The sequence below is a fragment of the Monomorium pharaonis genome, chromosome 5, assembly GCF_013373865.1.
Source record: "Monomorium pharaonis isolate MP-MQ-018 chromosome 5, ASM1337386v2, whole genome shotgun sequence".
Classification (NCBI taxonomy): domain Eukaryota; kingdom Metazoa; phylum Arthropoda; class Insecta; order Hymenoptera; family Formicidae; genus Monomorium; species Monomorium pharaonis.
In genome coordinates, this window is record NC_050471.1 from 25,856,662 (window position 1) to 25,878,018 (window position 21,357).

The window sequence follows — 21,357 nt, forward strand, 5'->3', positions numbered from 1 at the left end:
TTATTTCTATTTCATAATGGCTTTGGATCTTCAGTTTATTATACTATAAAACTACAAAGGAACATAATGAATCTAATTACGTAATCATGTAAAGGTAACAATTATTATTAAAAATTATTTTATTATTGAAAACCTCGCCAATTTTTATTAAAATGTGTGAAAAAAAATATTTTGAGATTAAATTAATTATCTCTCAATACGAGTTTTGACATTTAAAAACATAGTTGTAATTAATCATTTTGTATTAAATTGATTAATATATTTCATGCTATATTATCAATGTGACATATGTCGTCACAATAATACCGAGAAGCGAATAATCTCTTCCCTCTCTTTTTCATCTCCGTGATAAGATGCGTACTACATGCATACATACGTTATAACGTTTCGTGCCGTGTGCGACGGAGCAGCTTATTTTTTGCGATGGATTCGTCGTCGACATTTGTGTTACTACTGATTACTCTGGTTATCATTGGCATCTTGAAAATTATCACTGTGATACATCATGCATTTTTTTATTGGAAGAATAAAGGCCTACCTTACATGCCAAATTCAATTTCATCTTTTATAATGAACTGGAAAGTGTTTTTGGGTTACTGCAATTTAGCCGATTATTGCCAATATTTGTACAATTACTTCCCAGACGCAAAATATTTTGGAGGGGTGGATTTTTTAACGCCTACTGTGCTTTTACGCGATCCCGAGTTGATTAGGGAAATTACAGTAAAGGATTTTGAACATTTCACGGATCATCGTACTTTCATAGATGAAAACATAGAACCATTGTTTGGCAAGAATATTTTCGCCTTGCGCGGAGATCGTTGGAAAGAAATGAGAAATATACTCAGCCCTTCTTTCACCGCCAGCAAAATGAAGTTTATGTTCGAATTGATATCGAAGTGTTCTCATGATTTTGTCGATTATTTGGTCGATCATCCAGAAGTATGTCATGCGATCGAAACAAAGGGGGTCTTTCGGCGATATACAACCGATGTAATTGCTACGACAGCCTTTGGAATAAGTGTAAATTCTATGAAAGATCAAAACAATGAGTTTTACCTGAGAGGAGTGGAGGCTGCCAAATTTTCTACTGGAATACTACAAACAATCAAGTTCGTATTTTTAATGTCGTGCCCACGGCTTGCTACAGCACTTGGCGTGTCTTTTTTTCCGCCGTCTACGTTAAAATTTTTCATGAAGAGCGTAGGAGAAACCGTTAAAGCGCGAGAAGAGCAAGGTATCGTCAGACCGGATATGATCCATTTGTTAATGCAGGCTCGGGACAAGGAAAGTGCGCACAAGATGACATTGCTCGACATTGTTTCTCAAGCTTTCGTCTTTTTCTTCGCCGGCTTTGAAACCTCAGCGACCTTGATGTGTTTTGTCGCTCATGAACTAGCAGTTCATCAAGACATTCAGGACCGTCTACGCGAGGAGATACAGCAGCATCTTACCGAAGAAAATGAGGAAATATCGTATGAGTCGCTGTCAAAGATGACTTACATGGACATGGTGATTTCCGAGGCACTCAGAAAGTATCCACCTGTGGTCTTCCTCGATAGACTTTGCACTAAGAAATACGAACTGTCTCCAGCGCAACCAGGCTGCAAGAATGTGATCCTCGAACCTGACACTCTGTTGATGTTTCCCGTTTATGCTATACATCATGACCCGAAGTATTTTCCAAATCCGAGTAAATTTGATCCCGAACGATTCAGCGAGGAGAATAAAAATAACATTTTACCATATACCTATCTGCCATTCGGTGAAGGACCCAGAAAGTGTATCGGCAACCGATTTGTTCTTATGGAGACTAAGATTTTAATAGCTCATCTTTTACAAAAGTTTACTTTGAAGACTACAGAAAAAACCGTCGAACCAATCGTATACAGTAAAGGGGAATTTTTGTTGAAACCTGCTGGCGGATTCTGGATTAGTTTGGAGAGGAGAGGAACGTAAAAGTCTTGTACAAAATACATTGCTCCGCAATATAGATATATTTGGAATAACGTTAATGCACTTTCAACTTTTAAACATTTTAACCTTAAAAAATAAATTAAGCAAACAATAAGATTGTTTACAATATATTAATGTATTACTAATTACTTATTGTTATTTACATGATAATAATTTAAGACAATGCTTAAATCAAATATTCAATAATACTGAGTGGTATTAAATTAATTAGTAATTATTACTTTTTTGGAGGGTTAAAAATACTAACAACAGTGCCAGGATGGTTTTAAATTAGCCAGTAGTTATTATTTATTTTAAGCATCAAAAATACTAATAACAACTTAGTGCCTCTGTTTCAAATGAGTATTAATTACTGGCCAATTTAACACTGGTCAATATTATATTTTTGTATAACTTTTATTAGTTTAGATATTTTTATAATTATTATAAAATTAAATATTTTACATTAATTTTGTGGAAAATTTAAATAATATTATTAACAACACAAAATATTGTATATTATGCATAGCATACGATTCTTTACACAATCATATTGTTTTATCTATAATGTCTTTAAAATTATAACGTTTTATAACATGTCTATAAAATTTCTAATAAAATAAAGTCACTATTTTGACATTTTTTTATTTGTTACATAATATAAAATCTTAATAAAATGTATATAAAATAAGAAATATACCTCTTAAGTACATAGAAAATATTTAAAAATGTACATCTAATTAAATAGAAAATTACCTATTCAATAATAAATGTAATCAGTCTAAGTAATTAAATATTCTTCTAATCTAATTAATTAAATATTTTTAAAACAAATCTAAAAAAAAAAACACCTCAAGATGCATGAATATGTGTCTAGTAATAACATTTTATTATATTTTTATTACTCTTGTGATTTTCCTATATACTATACAATGTGAATGTTGTATAAAGTATTGAAAAAATTACAATGACTTTATATATTTACATTGATATGATAATAAACGACGTAGTACCAGCATAACGCAAAGAATAATACATTAAGAAAAGATCAACGAGTTTCGTCATGTGATTATATCATCGTCCTTGGCATTACCTATTCGGAATTCTCATATTAAACAAACTTTTAGTTAAAAGATTTCAAGAATAAAAAAAATAAAATAAGTAAAAATTAAGAAAGTGTAATATAAAAAATTAACAAATTACGTCTTGTTTGTGTATGCTATGCAGCATTTAAGAAAATCAGGTACAACTGATGTAAATTTTTGACTGTTGAACTAATTGTGTTCAGTAAAAATGAGTTTTCATTGCACCCTGTTAGTGGTTTCTGGATTATTTTGGAGAAAAGAGAAACCTTGTCTTGTACAAAATACATTATTGAAATGTCTTGTACAAAATACATTAGTCTATGATATATGTATTTATGTTCGAAAAAACATTGCGTTTTTAACTTTTAAAACATTCAACGCTTTGAAAAAATTAATAAAGCAAGTAAGATTTGTTTACAATGTATTAATAATGTGTAATAGTTCAAAACAAATGCTCTAATCAGTAATCAACTTTTTATTAATAAGCAATGAAAAAAATATTAAGATTAGATGATTCTTTCTTAACTTAAATTAAAATTAATAACTTATAAAATTGGTTTACTTATATTAAAAGTTACATGAAAAAAAACTAACTCAGTTAAAAGTTATATTAAGATTAAATTGGCTTAAGTTAAATTAAAAGTCGTAATTTTTTAAAGTTAGATTACTAAAACAATTACAATGCTTCACGAGTATCACAAATCACACGTCCAAAACAACAAGTCACAACATAAAAATATTTTTAAATAAATCCTTATAGATCATATATTTGTTTTTGTTCTGCTTAGATTTTTTTAAATTTATTTTGTGTGTTAGATTTTAGAAATATTTTTGCAACATTTTACATTATGAAATTTTAGAAACATTTCTGATGCAACAGTTTATATGACATTTTGTAAAATCTTTTCAGAATTGTTTCTGAAATTGATTGAAACCTTTCTAAAAACTTTCTGTAGCAATCGGTGCTGAATGGAAATCATGGTTTTAATATTTTAAATATGTAATCTGTTATTTCCTCCCATTCTGTTATTAAGCACATCCGTCATTTAAAGCTCCAAACTGTTCTCTATTACGAACTCCAGTGTAGTCACAATTGGCAGAAGTTTTTTTATAGTTTGTAATAATCGACAGAGACATAAAAATTAAATTCTTGTTAGCAGTAACTATGTTGATTCTGTTAGTATAGCTTGTGAGTCTTCCTCTTCAAGGATGTAGGTATGTGTCAATATTTCCAAGTATTATCAAAAATTTTTTAATTTTAAACATCTACATCTAATATTTCAACATAATTCTCTTATTAACTTAAAAGTTATAATTTTATTTTTCTCTTGATTTTTATGTAAATTTACGTTTAGTAGTACTAATTTTCCAATTTTATAAGAAAGTAGCATTACGAATTAAGTCAAATTTTTTATATATAAAACCAATAAAATTTTAAAATAAATATTTGTGCAATTTATTTAAATCTACTACTTTGCTTAAAAGTTATTTATCTAAAATACAGTAAACATAAGATAGGTTTTACTGCAAGCCAATTTTTTTATTATTTACTTCCTTACAACTGATTTCAGAGCTAAAATTCGAATATTTAAGGTCAAAATTTGCATAATTAATTTAAAAGAATAAACGAATAAATTTAAGAAACTTACAATATTTAAATTTTAATAACTTTTAATTGGTATTATAGATCCAAAACGTTTTTAGTCAAACAATATTTCTTATTTCATTGCAAATTTAACTAAAACATTTAGTTATCTCTATTTTGTAATGATTCAAATATTATGTTAACTATACAAAAGGGCACGATAAATCTAACTATATTATATAAAATTATCAATAATTGTCTATATAATTAGAAAAAATTATTTTACCAGGGTGTGTGTGTGTTTGTGTGCGTGCGTGCGTGCGTGCGCGCGTCATTGTGTAAAAATATCACCAATTTTTATTAAAATGTGTGAAAAAATGATTTTAAAAAATTAAATTATTAATTAATTTCTGATACAAGTCACAACATTAGAAAATCGTTTGCAAGCGTCTAAATTGAATAACATTTATCACGCAATTATTAATACGACACGTCGCAATAACAGCGTATCTCCTCTCTTTTTTTTATCTCCTTTGTGATAAGATATGCGTACAACATGGGTATATTTAAAACGTTTTACGCTGTGTCCGACGAAGCACTTTTCTATTCACGATGGATTTGTCATCGACCTTTGTGCTATTATTAGTTACTCTGATAGTCATTGGAGTTTTGAAAATTATCAGTGTGCTACATCATGCATTTTTTTATTGGAAAAATAAGGGCCTACCTTATATGCCAGATTCGTTTTCGTCTTTTTTAATGAATTGGAAAGTCGTTTTGGGTTACACCACTTTCTCCGATTATTGCCAATATATGTACAGTTACTTTCCAAACGCTAAATATATTGGAATAGTGGATTTTGTCACGCCTGGTGTGCTTTTGCGCGATCCCAAGTTGATCAAAGAAATCATGGTAAGGGATTTTGAACATTTTCCGGATCATCGCCCCGTCTTTGATGAAAGTGTAGATCCATTGTTTAGCAAGAGCCTTTCCGCTTTGCGCGGAGATCGTTGGAGAGAAATGAGAAATATACTGAGCCCTTCTTTCACCGCCAGCAAAATGAAATTTATATTCGAATTGATATCGAAATGTTCTCGTGATTTCGTTAATTATTTAGTCGATCATCCAGAACTTTGTCAAGCGATCGAAACAAAAGGAGCCTTTCGACGATATGCTACTGATGTAATCGCTACGACAGCCTTTGGCATAAATGTGAATTCTATGAAAGATCGAGATAATGAGTTTTACGTGAGAGGAGTGGAAGCTACGAAATTTCCTACTGGAGTATTAATAATGATCAAGTTCATATTCATAAAATCGTGCCCACGGCTAGCTAAATCACTTGGCATGTCTTTTTTCCCACCGGCTACGTTAAAGTTTTTCATGAAGATCGTAGGGGAAACCGTTAAAGCGCGTGAGGAACAAGGTATTGTCAGACCGGATATGATCCACTTGTTACTACAGGCTCGTAACAAGGAAAATGCCAGTACGCATAAAATGGCATTGATGGACATCGTTTCGCAAGCTTTCATCTTTTTCTTGGCCGGCTTCGAAACCTTTTCAACCTTGATTAGCTTTGTTGCTCACGAACTGGCGGTTAATCAAGATATTCAAGACCGTCTACGCGAGGAGATACAGCAGTACCTTACCAAAGAAAACGGTGAGATATCTTACGAGTCGCTGTCGAAGATGACTTACATGGACATGGTGGTTTCCGAGGCTCTCAGAAAATATCCACCAGTGATCTTCCTCGATAGAGTTTGCACTAAGAAATACGAATTGCCTCCAGCGCAACCAGGCTACAAAAATGTGATCATTGAACCTGACAATGTATTGTTGTTTCCAGCTTATGCTTTACATCATGATTCAAAGTACTTTCCAAACCCAAGTAAATTCGATCCTGAACGATTCAGCGAGCAGAACAAAGACAACATCTTACCATACTCTTATCTGCCATTCGGTGAAGGACCTAGAAAATGTATTGGCAATCGATTTGCTCTTATGGAGACTAAAATTCTAATAGCTCGTCTTTTACAAAAGTTTACGTTGAAGACTACAGAAAAAACTGTTGAACCAATTGTGTTCAGTAAAAATGAGTTTTCGTTGCACCCTGTTAATGGTTTCTGGATTAGTTTGGAGAAAAGAGAAACCTGAAATGTGTTGTAACAAAATACATTAGTCTACGATGTATTTATGTTCGTTGCGTTATTATACCTTTAAAACATTTAACACTTTAAAAAATTTATAAAGTAAACAATAAGATTTGTTTGCTATATGTTTATAATAAGTAACAGTTCAAGACAAATGTTCTAATCAGTCTAATCAATAATCAATTTTTTTACTAATAAGCAATGAAAAATATTAAGATTGTATAGAATAATATTCTTTTTTAATTAAATTAAATTAAAGTTAAAAGAATCTTAAAGTCGTCTGTTTTACCAAAATTTTTTATTTTAACTAATCTTTTTGGCTTTATACTCTTTATAGAATTGCAAAATTCTTTTACAGAATTATAGTACGTAACTAAAATACATACTAAAATCTAATGAAGTACGGTCGATTTAACATCAAAAACGAAAAAAAATTCATTTTTGGTACGTAGAGCTGTCACTTGAGGACAATATAGTATACAAAATCTACGATATCTATGTACAAAATGGAACCGTACATACGTTTCTAGGGATAACATATACGAACAATATCGTGCAGTTGAAACTAAGATTAAGAGTTTATAAATAAAAAGATTAGTTTTAATAAATTTTTATAACTGCAAATTCAGATATAGGTTAGAAAAAGAGCACTCTGAAAAACATTTTGTTTATTCTCGGTATAAAATCCAGTTCATATGATGATATTAATACTTTAATTCTGAAAAAGAATTTTTGAATCTATAAAGGAAATACATACGAAATCTTGTTAATGATATGCCCAAATTACATTATCGACTTTAATCAAGTTTGACAGGCACTTTAGCATCTCCTTAATAACTTATAAAATTAATTTAGTTGCGGTAAAACTCACTTATAGAAATTAACTCGGTGTAAAATTATGGTAAGATTAAATTAACTTAAGTTAAATTAAAAGCCGTAATTTTTTAATGTTACATTATTAAAAATAATTATCATTTTTTAATTATAAAGTAAATTTAATTTTATATTTGTAAATTGATTTTATGTAAAGTAACAAAGTAATTATTTTTTGCATAGAAATATTTTTTAAATAATTTTTTTGTAGATAAATTTTTAACTTAAGAGAAAAGTTAATAAATTAAAATTTATGCGTTTTAAAAATAAATAATTAAAATTAAAAATTAAATCATTTAAAGTTACAACTTAAGTTAAAAAGTTACTGATTTTTTAAATCTATATTATTTTTTAACTTTTTAACTAATCGCTATTCAACTAAAAATATTATATTTAGGTATTATGTTAAACACATGTTTGTGACTTGCTCTTGAGTCTGCTTGATTATGTTAATCGTTTCTAATGATTTATGTAACTTCCACTTGACCTAAATAGCTTAGCACAGAAATGATGGACATGACATTATTTCTTCTTTCAGAAACGAATATTTGTATTGTATAAACGTTTATTGTATTTTTTCGATTTTCAAAAGCAATTTATTTTTTATTTATTTATTAAGACTACTCTTATTAAATTTTTTTATCATTTTTTGTTATTTAAAGTTAAACATTCGACATCATACTTTTTAGTATAATAATATATTATTAACAACATGCAGTTGATATATCATGTATATCATATGATCCTTTATGTTTTAATCATAATATTTATCTATAATATCTTTGAAATTATAATATTTTGTAATATCTATATAAAAGTTTTATTAAAATCACACACTATTTTAAGTGCTGCTATAAAATTTTATTTAAAAATTTTTACATAAAAATAAAAGCAGTATGTTAAGTACATATAAAATATTTAAAAGTATATACCTAATTAAGTAAATAATTATTTGCTCAAAGATAACCTTGATCAGTTTAATTAGCCAAGTAATTCTTACAATAGGACAAATTTAAATAAAGAGGAACGTTTTTTACCGAAGGTACCACATGTTCAATTTATAAAATTTTACTCCATTTTTCTGATTCTATTGTGATTTTACGCAATTCCTATGTTAATGTACTATGTCAATTATGTTAATACAATATGTGTCAATTATATTCATATACCCTTCATTGTAAAATATTGTAATCATGATATATTCACATCTAGTAGGTAATAAGCGATGAAGTAGCGACGCGATGTTGAATACATTTAAAAAAGGTCAATGGAATATGTTATAGGATTATGTTACTGCAGTCATAAGACCTAAATATAAAAAACGTCTTAAAACATTTTACAAGAATAGTCCAAAAAATGTCTAAAAAATACGAATTTATTTATAGTTTGTTTTAATTTAGAAACATTAAATAAGTGTTTTATAATAGTTAACTTATATTAAAATATTTATATATTGGTAATAGTAAGACTAGCTAAGCTTACTTACATATAAGCCAAAATACACCATTTCTACTAATGTTTGATTTCAATCATTTTATCATAACAAATTATTATTATTATTATTCAAAATAATATAGTTTATGGACAGAATTTTTTCTTTTAAATTAGTGTGCAAAGAAAGAAAGGAAGTATTATTAGACACTTTTTTTTACATATGTAATTTATTCTTTAATTAAAAAAAGTATATCTACGGCCAAATTTACTAAAACATTGGTTGGTTATGTAATAAACAAATTAAACAAAAGAATTGCAGAACACCGTAAGTTACATTGTTAAACTGATCGGTTGGTTGAATAATTAAAAAAGTCCTTGGTAATTTAATGAGGTTTATTATTGACATACATAGGCTAAAAATATGCGTCAATCACTCAACTTATTTTTTAATTACATTTTTAAGTGAATTAAAACAACTATAACCGTCATTTTTTTAGACTATTAAATTTTGTTTAAAAAAAAAGATATACTTATATTTATATTTTTTACAAGTACAAGAATATTAAGTTCTTTGGCCATTTGTAAATGCACTGTTTTTAAATTATAACGCAAAATTGCTGAAAATTCCTTTTGTTAGCTAAGAGATGCAAATTTTTATAGAGAAAGCTGATCTTCCCTTGGTGCCTATTTGATGCGCAGTTTGATGATCTGAGATGTACAAATTTACATACGAAATATTGACACAAAGATTTAACTACCAAATAAGGTTTGTGTTTAATTAGTTAAAATGTTAATATAATAATTTTATAAGGTATTGTAAAAATTCGTTATAAATTAAATTTATTTAATTTACAAACATTTATAGTTATATTTATGTAATTGTTTTCTTTTAATTTTTGGCATTTGCATACATATATATCCCTTAGAGTATTTGTTCAAATTAAAAGTCTTAATTATTATAATATTATTAAATATTATTAAAGAGGTGTTTTATTATAATATCGTATGCAATGTTTCTAAAAATAGACATTGTATAGTTGCTAATTAGCATCATTTCATTTTATTTTTACAATGTTGCAATCTTTCTGCAATTTTCTATATTATATGGGTGTGTCGAATTCTTTACGAAACACTGTATTGTACATTTTGCATTATACACCATATATGAGGAATACATAGAAAATTTTTAAAACAATAACGACACATATATACACGCACTAATACATTTCATATGTTACAATAATTTAAAAGAAAAGTGAATCTTGTTAAGTTAACAACGAAATACATTCAACAAAATTGTACTTAATAATTAAATTGATTTTTTTGATTTTTTGTAAGAAGAAATATAAAAATTTAAAAAGAATAACAAGTTTATCATGACATTAATAAATGATATGGCAGAAAAGTATATCATATTTTTATTATCACAGTTAGGCATCAAACCTTGCACACCAATTAACAGGAAAATTATAAACTGTACCTATATTTTAATAAAAAAATATTTAATATGATTAAACATATCGACGAATTAGATTCAACACTTACCATTTGTATAACAGTAAAATTTTTCTTGAACGGTAGAAGTCTTTGTTGCATATCTGGTCCAAAAGTACTCAAAAAATAATAAGAATACATTATCACGTGTATAGAAGAATTGACCACAGTTGCAGTCATGGCAAAACTAACGATAAAGTATCTGAGCGTCAACCATACATGAATAACTACAGTAACATGATGGTACGTGTGTAAATATGAGATCTGGCGATCTTTTTTTCTCAATATAAAAACTATAGTTTCAATAAAATCAATTATTTTAAGTAATAGTGTCCACCATAGATTTCCGAGTTGCTGCAATAGAATTAAATCTAAGTATAAATTAATAGACTTACATTACGCAAAGCAATATTGAAACTGACTTTGCGAAATTGTTATCTTAATTGGATCAATTAATTAAAAATCTAAATAAAAATCTTTGCAGAAGACTTCTTTTCTTCTACTCTCGAAATTCTCGAATGTTTATTTTACTGATCCAATTAGCAGACAACACTTTTTTAAGTGCTTTTTTAAAATTTACTTTTTATTAATTACACATTGTACAATTTATTTTTAAAATTAATTATTAAAAAGTTTATTAGATATTTATTAATTATGATTTAAAATTATTGGAAACAGTATATTGTGTTACAAGTGCCGAAGATCGACTATTCTCTGCGAGTGCAGAGAGTGGATTTACGGATATATAGTGTTTCAGTTAACTATGAGTATTTTTAGAAATTTATAGCTGCTATTTCTCACTTATGTGATTGTGATGATATTTTAAAGACACTATATTAGATATATAACATAAACGCGTGTAGCATGTGCTATTTCTTTTCTGATTTTTAACTCCAGAGTTTGAAAAATCTCGCTACACGTAAGAAACTTACAGTATATAATCTTATAAAAAAATATTAAACTGTATCAAAGCGCACGATATCAGCTTACGACGCGAAGCACTCGAATTCCGAACAATCAATCTACATCATATAATTATAACAAAACGACAAAAAATTCTATTGTTGATTTAACACCGTTTTTTTTTTTCATACAGAAGGATAACAAGATATGAAATAAAAAAACAGCAACTTTAAAATAATTTTTTCATATTATTTATATTTCACGTACCTTTTCAGTGTTATTTGCGTAAAGTTTATCAAATGGCTCACAATATCTCCATATGGCATCAAACGATCCACCAGTTGTCACAATATTAAACACTAGCCAAGAATTTGCAATAATTTGAAAAAAGTTATAACACTGCATAAACGTTTTCAAAGAGTACGGTTGTCTATTTCTCATAAATTGCGGTCCAATAAAGTAGACGATATATATATAGACTAGCGATATAAAAATTATTGGTATCGGCGAAGAAAGGAATGGCCACTTTATTATTTGTGCATCTGTAAAATCTGCATAATATGTATAAGTTAAAAGAATTTTGTAGAGTAACTCTTATAAAAAAAAAATTTTATAAAGCTTTAAAATTCTTTTGATTTATCTATTTAGAACTTACTAGCCATTTTTTCCGGAATATAATGATTAGACTCTACTTGTGCCATACTATTAATTATTTTAACTTATTTTAACAAATGTACTTCTCGTACGACTGTTCGAACAAAATTCAACGGTATCAATGAAGAACAACATCTTTAAAACCACCAATATTACATATATATTTATATTTACATACATAGTTATATGTAATAACCATACGCACACGCATTGCACAACACACACACACACACACACACACAAAATACTACGAAAAAGACATTTATCTATATTTCCTGTTACAAACGATGATTAGACTGAACAATTAAATAATTAGATTATTAAATAATTAGATATTAAAATTTTGTATATTATTAGTAAACAATAAAATTCAATAGCAAACGAGCTTGCATTTAGCATAAATTTAAAAGTAATTTTGTAATTTCCAAGTAATTTTATAAGTAGTGAATGGTTTTAAGACAAGCCAAGACAAAATCTTGAAATTCTCGTCTTGTCAGCACTATTTGCTAAGGATCAAGAGAATGGCTCGCGCCAAATAAACACGATCATGTATTATTATATGCGAGTTATAAGCACTTGAGATTATCAGATTTCAGTAACAACTGAAATCCAGTTCTACATTTAATTTAATCGGAGTTTAACTGACTGTATCCAATAGATAAATTTGTTTTATATAAAACAAATTTTTCTATTGAAAATGGTTAATTAAACTTCGGTTAAATTATGGAATTGGGTCCAATTAATGCCCGATTTCTTTATACCTTTTGATAACTATCTTTCAGATAAAGATATTTATCGGATAACTAAAAATTTGTTTTCTTCACTAAAACTTGTTGTTACATATCTAATGAATAGCTATTCTTAATACTAATAATTTTCGACAGTACTAGTAAAAAGTCCGGGAATGTTATTATTAATTATCATGTTGCCAGTGAAGTAAAGTTATATTTGTCAAGAGAACAAGTTTTTTCAACCCACTGTTAATTGTATATTTTGGAAAGTTTTGAAAAAAATAATACATTTAATCATACATTTAATATTCATATTTATACATACGATACAATTCATATATATACAATTTATAGTATACAATTATGTAGTACAGTAAGATCGTAGTAAAATTTGTTAAACTGATACTCTTTTTTTATTTACAGTAGTTGATAACGGACTTTATGTTCTCAGAGACTTCCTAGAAAACTGTTTGGCAGGTTTTAATTTTGTAATCTATAAAAAATATATGTAATAAGTGCTAAAGTAGGATATCAAAGAAGTTATAAAGAAAATGTGATATAAAAATTAAATTATAATAGATATATTATATTACTTATAAGTAATTTTTCCGACACGATTTTTATAAAGTGACGCTATTAGTTATATTGTAGTCTTGTAGAATCTGTATTTTAATTTCCATACCTAAAACACTTTCACACTTCCAAATAACCATTTAATAATGTTTGTACATGAGCATTGTTATACATGAACTGTTTTTAGCTGCAGTAATTAGTTACAAAAGAGGAATAAAATATTTTTTATTGGATATCCACTATCGTTAAGTAATATTCTCATATAAAATTTGCCTTCCTCTAATCTTCTATAACGTAATCAACTATATTGAATGATTGTTACGTCATGAACAGAATTTGGTCACCTAGCCACAATATCTATAATTCTCTTTTTATGATCACAAACTTTGTTCGGGATTTGATTTTCCCTTTCAAATTTTCCGTCCCTTGAATTCGTCGCGCTTGCTGATGACATGTTCACAGCATGTCAATAAGATTTAGCAGGGGACGAGCGGGAACACAATAATATCACGCCGGCCGTCTCGAACCGCAGTTTCTGAGCGTCATGCTCCTCGGTGGAGGACCGCGTGATTCTCTCGATGGAGGATCGCGTGGTCCTCCGCAGATCAGCAGCTGCGTGGTGAGTGATCGCCACGCACTGTAAGCGATTTGATCGGATGGTGTGGAGGCGCCCGATTTCTCGGAGCGATCCTCCGCAGCCAGTCTTGCGCCTGCTACCGCCCGCCAAGATCATTCTTCGCGCTTCGCGCAATTCATTCAAATTTCAAGTATTCACGATCCCGCGCTGTTTCTCTCTATCTCGGGATCGCGAGTGCCTATTGCGGTGCGTCGAAATACGTCGAAGTTCGCTTTGTTTTTCGATTAATTGTTCATTTAGTGTTATATTTTGCGCGCAATCGCGGGTTGAGAGATCAAGCAGAGATATCGACAGTACGACCATCTCATTAACCGGTTGACGACGTCGCGTTCGTGATTGCACGGCTGCTGCGCGACAAGATATCCGTCGATCGCGATCGCAAGATTTCCGTCGCGAAAGCGTGCATCGCCACGCTTAACAAGATTTCCGACGCGCTTTTCTCTTCGGCAGCCTATCATCGTGCAAGGAAGATTTCCGATCGCTCACATCTCGTCGTCTTCGCGTACGTCCGAATCTCAATCTCAATTCCGCGCGAGCGTGCACTCTGTGTATTCGTTCAGTGAGAGGTGAAACACATAATAAAGTTGGTAAAGTTGATCTGTAAGAGTGTCATTTATGATCCACCTCATCTAATCTCATCCTCAAGTGAATTTCTGAATTCACACGACACGCACTCCGCGCTCAGCGCTGGGCGGTTCCGGCACTCGCGCCGACACAAGCGGCGCACTCGCATACAAACTTAAAAGAAAAGATTCTTTTTAATTTCTGAATTCTTCTGCGTGTTTACCTTCTGAAAATATTTATTATAAATATTATTGCTTAAAATAAATAATTCTAAATTTTACAATAAGTATAAAATCTATATAATATTTATGTAATCTTTCGGTGTTGCATGAAGTAAATATAGTATTTCCAATTTATATTTCATTTTAACTTACCAGAAGATTGTATTCTAATATGTGTTCCATCGATGCAACCAATTACCCTTGGAAATTTATACTTTTCATAAAATGAAATCAGGAATTACATATAAATTTTTCAAATAACTATTCATTAAGTAATGATATTATCTCATAAATTAACTTTATTATTTCAACCGAATACATGTTCCAAAATACTAAGAATTGGTCTTCAATTGCGTGCAATAATTCGAGCACTGTATTCTTTTTCAGACAAAATTGTTGGAAAAATTCTGTGTCATACATCCCACACTTGAAAATTATTCAAATTATTTCTTATCATGTATGGTCTTCTTTCCATAAATACAGCATTATCTTCATCATCATCAAATTCAAACATATTGACATTCATTAACAAATATATTATTGTTTTTATCAAGTCAGCATCAATTACGTACTCTTCTAATTTTTTAAGTTACGTTGGAGCACATTGGAACACTGACATATCTGTTCTTTTTAGCTGCATTGCTGCACTAGTACAATATCTGTTAGATATTTGCTACTTCAGGTAGAAGATAAATCTGTCAGTTAGACCTTACAAAGATGAAAAAAACTGATTCTAGGAGATATTTTTTTGATAAAGTTATCGAAAATTTATCTAAATGTGAAGAAATCGGGGAAGAAATTAGAAACTGTTGTTCATATTTTTGACACTACTCATCTAGATCTCGATCTATCAATCTTTCTTTCGAGAAAATAAATCACATTGAAAATACTTTATCTTGTATTTGCTCTCGATACCGGTCACTATTTACATAACCAATACGTCTTACAATCATATAATTTCCAAAAATATTTATTTAATAATTTTTTATACATTAAGAAAAAAATGTATATTTGCGACTATAATTGCAAAATAATTAGAAATATTTTTTTTATAACAATTATACAGGTCTGCAAAATTAATAACAGCATATGTACACGAATTAACATCCATTTAATGTTACAATAATATAAAAGAAAAGTGAATCGTGTTAACAACAATACATCCAACAAAATTGTACTTAATAATTATGTTATTCTTGATTTCTTATAAGAACCATAAAAATTTAAAAATAATAACAAGTTCGGTATACCATTAAAAAATGTCATGACAGAAAAGTATTTCACAATTTTATTACCACAGTTAGGCCTCAAACCTTGCGAACCAACTATCCAAATAAATGCAATATGTACCTATTTTAATTTAAAAAAAATTAATATGAATGAACATATCGACGAATTAAATTCAGCACTTACCATTTGTATAATAGTAAGACTTTTTTTGAACGGTAGAAGTCTTTGTTGAATGTTTGATCCAAAAGTACTCAAAAAGTAATAAGAATACATGATCACGTGTACAGAACAATTAAGCATTGTTTCAGTCATAGTAAAACTATGAACAAAGTATCTGAGCGTCAACCATACGTATATAGCTGTAGAAAGGTGATGGTACGTGTGTAAAAATGAAATCTGGCGATCTTTTTTCCTCAGTACAAATATTACAGTTTCAATTAAATCAATTATTTTAAGCAATAGTGCCCACCATAGACTTTTAAGTTGCTGCAATAAAAACATTTTATGAAGTATAAAGTGTAAGTTAATAATATAGATATATAGATAGCTGACATGTCGATCTAATCAGCGGACTTTTTAAATGCTTTTTAAAATGTTTTTTAAGTACATTTACTCTTCATAATGTGTGTGCATTGTACAATTTATATCTAAAAATAATTCGAAGTTGCCTATTTTAGTCTGTTATCTGTTATTGCCTGTTATTGCAAAAACAAAAAATTTATTGCACCTTGTGGATCATATTAAAGTATGAAAATTTTTGAAGACAAAATACGTTCTTACTTTTATTTTAAAGAGATGGCGAAAAGGGAAAAGGGAAGAATCAAAATCTGATAAGTGCTTTTTAAAGTAGAGACTTTAAGCTTTAAAATAAAAAAGAAACTTTTAAATACGATAAATTTTCACAATGTTACGATTATTTGAAATTGAGTGAAATTTTGGTATAATTTCTTGTTGCTTAAAAATTCGATCAAAATGTTTGTTTATATATATATATATATATATATTTCACGTACCTTTTCAGTGTTATCGCCGCAAATTTTATCAAATGACTCACAATATTTCCATATGGCAACGAACGGTCTACCAGTTGTCACAACATTAAACACTAACCAAAAATTTGCAATAATTTGAAAAAGATTGTAATATTGCATAAACGTTTTCAAAGAGTACGGTTTTCTGTTTTTCATGAATTGCGGACCAGCAAAGTAAATGACATAAATATAGACTAGTGATATGGAAATTATTGGTATTGGAGAAGATATAAATGGCCATTTTATTGTTCTTGTATCTGTGAAACCTACAACATAATTTAATATAAATTTGAGAGAAAATTATAAGGGAATTTTATAAAGTATCCCTTCTAAAAAAATTTTAAATTTTTTAATTATCAAAAATAACGGTTTTTCTTCAAGTCGTCAGTGATAAATAATCAGAAAATGACTAAATCTTCGTAAATTCAACCCAACTTGCAATTTTATTTAAAATTAAAAAGTCAAGTACAACGTTTCGACCACGTATCGGGTCCTTTTCAAGTACAAAGCTGACATAGTTGGCAAAGAAACATAGCAGTCAATAAATTTGTTGCCGCAAGCTACAGATTAGTGACCATACACGGTTTATTTAATTATGACCATCACCACAGTTTACACTGTTCTACTTATATATTTTTTTCTTTTCCTATTTATACACCGTGATCTACATTGATCCAAGTTTTTACTCGTTTTTAATTTTACATTATGACGTGTCAATTGTTGCTGCACGAAACATGTAAGTTTGCATAAAAAAACCTCTCTTTTTTTCTGTATTACAAAAAATACTTCATTCTTTTACCTTTGAGACTCTATTTTTACTGACTTTACTATATTTATCATAATTACTGGTCATTATTATATTTTTCCCTTCTTTTGCTTCTTTTTTTACACAGTGTATAATCTGTAGCTTGCGACTTCAAATTTATTGACTGCTATGTTTCTTTGCCAACTACGTCAGCTTTGTACTTGAAAAGGACCCGATACGTGGTCGAAACGTTGTACTTGACTTTTAAATTTGAATAAAATTGCCAGTTGGGTTGAATTTACAAAGATTTAGTCATTTTCTGATTTTTTAAAATTATATTGACATATATATATATATATATACACTGAGAAAAAAGTAATTGATTCAACAAAACATTTAGTTGCGAGCTGCCAACAAAAGATATACTTAATACAATAATATTTGCTGTTAATGCAAATGCAATAATGTTGATTGGACTATGTATTTATTTTGCAATACCATATATTGTTGTATTGAACATATCTTGTTGGCAGCCCGCAACTAAAAAATTTTTTTGAACCAATTACTTTTTTTTCTCAGTGTACATACACATGTATATATATATATATATATATATATATATATATATAATGTATATTTAGAACTTACTGTCCATTATTTCCAGAAGATGATGATTAGGTTCTAGTTAGGTTATACTTTTATTTTAGTTTATTTCACAAGTGTATTTCTCCTACGATTGCCCGAATAAAACTAAACGATGTCAAAGAGAAACAACTTTAAAAATGTATTCATACGTACACAATGTAACAGGCAAGGTTTGTAGATGAACGACCGGAGGGAAAGGAAAGTCTTCCCACTCATAGTTAATCATTTGGCCCCAAAAAGGCCGAGACCAATATAATGTATTAGCTTTAAGTCTAAAACGATGTATCAATTCTACCTTCCCCACATTTTACTTTTACTACTACTCACTTATTTTTCTCGTATAACAAACACTACACATACACTTTATGGTCCCAAAATGGAGCTCATGCAAATACCTTCCTTCCCCTCCCGTCGTTCATCTACAGACCTTGGTAATAGGTACATGCACGCGTGTACATAACATGCACATGCGCGTACGTACGCCAAGTACGCTGTTTAAAAAGAACAAAAAACATGTTTTTTTTAAGAAGATAATCACCAACGATAAAAAGTAAATTGTTTTACAATAATGTAAAACGATTCTGGCACAAAACCGGCACCGAATAATAGTCATTTCTAAACTGCTAAAGCTGGACTCCACTCAAAGAAGTTGATAGTTTAGTGATTCCATAATTAGCAACCGTTTAAATGTAATCTCTGATTGACTAAATTGTAAGTCTTAAAATTTCAAAAATTACTGCTTTAAATAAAAATTTACAAACAATTATTTTACTTAAATTTTCAAAAATCTTGTTGCTATAATATTTTAATTCACAATTTTCGAAACGCATCCCGTATATTGCATATACAAAGTGCCTAAAAATTTTTAAATTAAAGTACCACAGCAAGAAAGTTCAACAAACGAATTATAAAAATTTTACTGTTTCTTATTCCAAGCAGTTTTCAAGATATAAAGCTTCAACACTGTATATGTAGCTAATCTAACTGTATCAAACTCTCTAATAAATGGTTAGAGAAACCGTTATCGATACGGGATCCAAGAATTGACGATTATTAATTTAACCGTAATCTATAATAAGCCAGTGTATTGAACATTTATACTTCAAAAACTACTGCTTGAAATAAAAAATGACAAAATTTATATAATTTACTTTCAAGAACTTTCTTACTGTATAGTCTTTAATTACTAAATAAATAACTTAGTAATAAGAAAACTCAATAATGGCACATCTTTATTAGTGATCAACTAATTTAAAGTTATTTTACGCTAAATTAAAACATTTATAATAAAAGTGAATTCTATAAATATATTGAAAATTAAATTAAAAACTCTTTTACGTTATCCTATACTATTACTTTTATCGGCCTATTGGTTGCAATGATCTCTCTCTTTCTCTCTCTCTCTCTCTCTCTCTCTCTCCCTCTCTCTCTCTCTCTCTCTCTCTCTCCCTCATTCTCTGTAATTTTCTGTATACAAGATAACAATGAAACGAATGTTTATAATAAAGTTAATTACGTGATTTTTGTATATTACACATTTTGTATATAACATAAAAGTTAAAGTATATTAAGAGAAAATTTAAAATTATTGTTTAAATAGTTATTTTATTTAGATCTTTTGCAAAAAATTTAAATATCTAGAAAGATATAGCACCTAAAATTAAATTCAGCTAAAACTATGACAATGATCATGGATAGCATAACAAAATATATCAACCATTAGCTTTTTATTAGATAAACTTTCTGGTATTGTCGTACGTGCTATCACAGTACAAGGACTCGAAATTATCTTAGAATCACTTTTTCAGAAAATCTCTTTTGGAAAAAACCATGTCACGAAAATGATTTCCAGGATCTATGCTTCACTAGTGAGGCTTTATCAACTCTAATTATCCAAACGTCTGTTATCATCTGTTATCAATTATATTTCATGAATATTTGATCATAAACTCTGATTTTATGATTCTTTGGACGATAATCCGTCCTTATATTTTAGATCGTCTTAAATTTATTTTTCGATACTGCACATATTTCCGGCCGAGCCGCCGATTGCGCGTGAACGCCTCAGGCACGTTTCGATGAAGAAGTATACAGGACTGCTATTCCGTAATCACTTATCGATAACTATCGATGTCCTTGAGTGTCTTTGCGCACGTATTTTAATATATTGAAAAAATATGCGCAACGACACTTAACGACATCGATAGTTGTCGGTACGTGGTTACGTAATAGCACCCCTGGAGGTTGTACCTAAAATATTTCTTTTGTTAAATACTTTTTATTTTTATTAAATAATTGAATATTAATAATTGTATTATTAATATATGTTATGTATATAAAACTATTTTACATATATAAAATATGTTATCATAATATATTTATGACGAAATATAATTACAATAGCTTTCCACATCAAACATGAGGTACTATTATTGTTTGATACGTTTTTTAAAATACTAATTTCCTCAGTACGCCTATTCTACTAATAATAATAATAAAACATTATAACATAACAAATAAGAAAGCAACTTTTTTATAAAATTCAAAAAGTAATTTGAAAAAATTGAAGCTAATTTGTGTATAATTTAATATAAATTAATTTAATATAATTTAATTAATGTAATATAAAAAAGTTTAATGCGATTTTCTAAGTCATTTGTACGATTTTACTAAAGATGGTATATATGCAGAGATTTTAAAAGAAACTAACTCGCATCAGCGAAGATAATGTTTTATCGTTTAAAGAAAATGTTTTTTTGTTTTCGTAAATTTTATTTTTTAATTTTTATAAGTGGATAACATAATATATCTAATATTTCGAAAAATTTTACCTTTTTTCTAACCGT

The 21,357-nt window shown here is 28.7% G+C and overlaps 5 protein-coding genes across 11 annotated transcripts in view; 3 read left to right on the forward strand and 2 right to left on the reverse strand.

Annotated features, from left to right (window-relative positions):
* Window positions 1-21,357, forward strand: part of LOC105839657 (fatty acyl-CoA reductase wat) — a 52,268-nt gene that overhangs the window by 12,437 nt on the left and 18,474 nt on the right. Inside the window, exon 3 of one of the 6 annotated variants that reach the window (XM_036287728.1) lies at window positions 9,744-9,849. The exons of 4 other annotated variants lie outside the window; for them this stretch is intronic. The gene's annotated coding sequence lies outside the window, so the exon portion shown is untranslated. Of the gene's footprint in view, window positions 1-9,743; window positions 9,850-19,141; window positions 19,223-21,357 lie in introns of those variants that run through there. One more of the 6 variants, XM_036287730.1, reaches the window with a different exon arrangement.
* Window positions 245-2,593, forward strand: LOC118645875 (cytochrome P450 9e2-like). The gene has a single exon (XM_036287733.1). It carries the CDS (start codon window positions 424-426, stop codon window positions 1,957-1,959), a length of 1,536 nt encoding a protein of 511 aa, XP_036143626.1. The 5' UTR covers window positions 245-423; the 3' UTR covers window positions 1,960-2,593.
* Window positions 5,014-7,349, forward strand: LOC114254986 (cytochrome P450 9e2-like). 2 transcript variants are annotated; one of them, XM_036287731.1, is made up of 2 exons: window positions 5,015-6,286; window positions 6,473-7,349. In XM_036287731.1, exons 1-2 carry the CDS (start codon window positions 5,239-5,241, stop codon window positions 6,778-6,780), a joined length of 1,356 nt encoding a protein of 451 aa, XP_036143624.1. In that variant the 5' UTR covers window positions 5,015-5,238; the 3' UTR covers window positions 6,781-7,349. The 2 variants fall into 2 exon arrangements, with proteins under 2 accessions (XP_028048380.1, XP_036143624.1); XM_028192579.2 differs by having other exon boundaries at window positions 5,014-7,349.
* Window positions 9,963-16,034, reverse strand: LOC105839655 (elongation of very long chain fatty acids protein 1). The gene is made up of 4 exons (XM_028192580.2): window positions 12,136-16,034; window positions 11,748-12,031; window positions 10,629-10,931; window positions 9,963-10,563 (listed from the first exon to the last, which is right to left on the reverse strand). The coding sequence occupies exons 1-4, from the start codon at window positions 12,179-12,181 to the stop codon at window positions 10,393-10,395; spliced, it is 804 nt and encodes a 267-aa protein (XP_028048381.1). The 5' UTR covers window positions 12,182-16,034; the 3' UTR covers window positions 9,963-10,392.
* Window positions 15,955-18,616, reverse strand: LOC105835664 (elongation of very long chain fatty acids protein 1). Its single transcript, XM_036287734.1, has 4 exons — window positions 18,515-18,616; window positions 17,104-17,387; window positions 16,274-16,576; window positions 15,955-16,210 (listed from the first exon to the last, which is right to left on the reverse strand). The coding sequence occupies exons 1-4, from the start codon at window positions 18,519-18,521 to the stop codon at window positions 16,046-16,048; spliced, it is 759 nt and encodes a 252-aa protein (XP_036143627.1). The 5' UTR covers window positions 18,522-18,616; the 3' UTR covers window positions 15,955-16,045.

Coding starts and splice junctions, on each gene's coding strand:
- LOC118645875 (XM_036287733.1), top strand. CDS start 424: ATGGATTCGTCGTCGACATTTGTGTTACTACTGATTACTCTGGTTATC.
- LOC114254986 (XM_028192579.2), top strand. CDS start 5,239: ATGGATTTGTCATCGACCTTTGTGCTATTATTAGTTACTCTGATAGTC.
- LOC105839655 (XM_028192580.2), bottom strand. CDS start 12,181: ATGGCACAAGTAGAGTCTAATCATTATATTCCGGAAAAAATGGCTA. Junction 12,032..12,135: donor TATTCCGGAAAAAATGGCTA/GTAAGTTCTAAA, acceptor CATATTATGCAG/ATTTTACAGATGCACAAATA. Junction 10,564..10,628: donor ATTTTACTGTTATACAAATG/GTAAGTGTTGAA, acceptor ATTAAAATATAG/GTACAGTTTATAATTTTCCT.
- LOC105835664 (XM_036287734.1), bottom strand. Junction 16,577..17,103: donor GCGGCGATAACACTGAAAAG/GTACGTGAAATA, acceptor TTTTTATTGCAG/CAACTTAAAAGTCTATGGTG. Junction 16,211..16,273: donor GTCTTACTATTATACAAATG/GTAAGTGCTGAA, acceptor AAATTAAAATAG/GTACATATTGCATTTATTTG.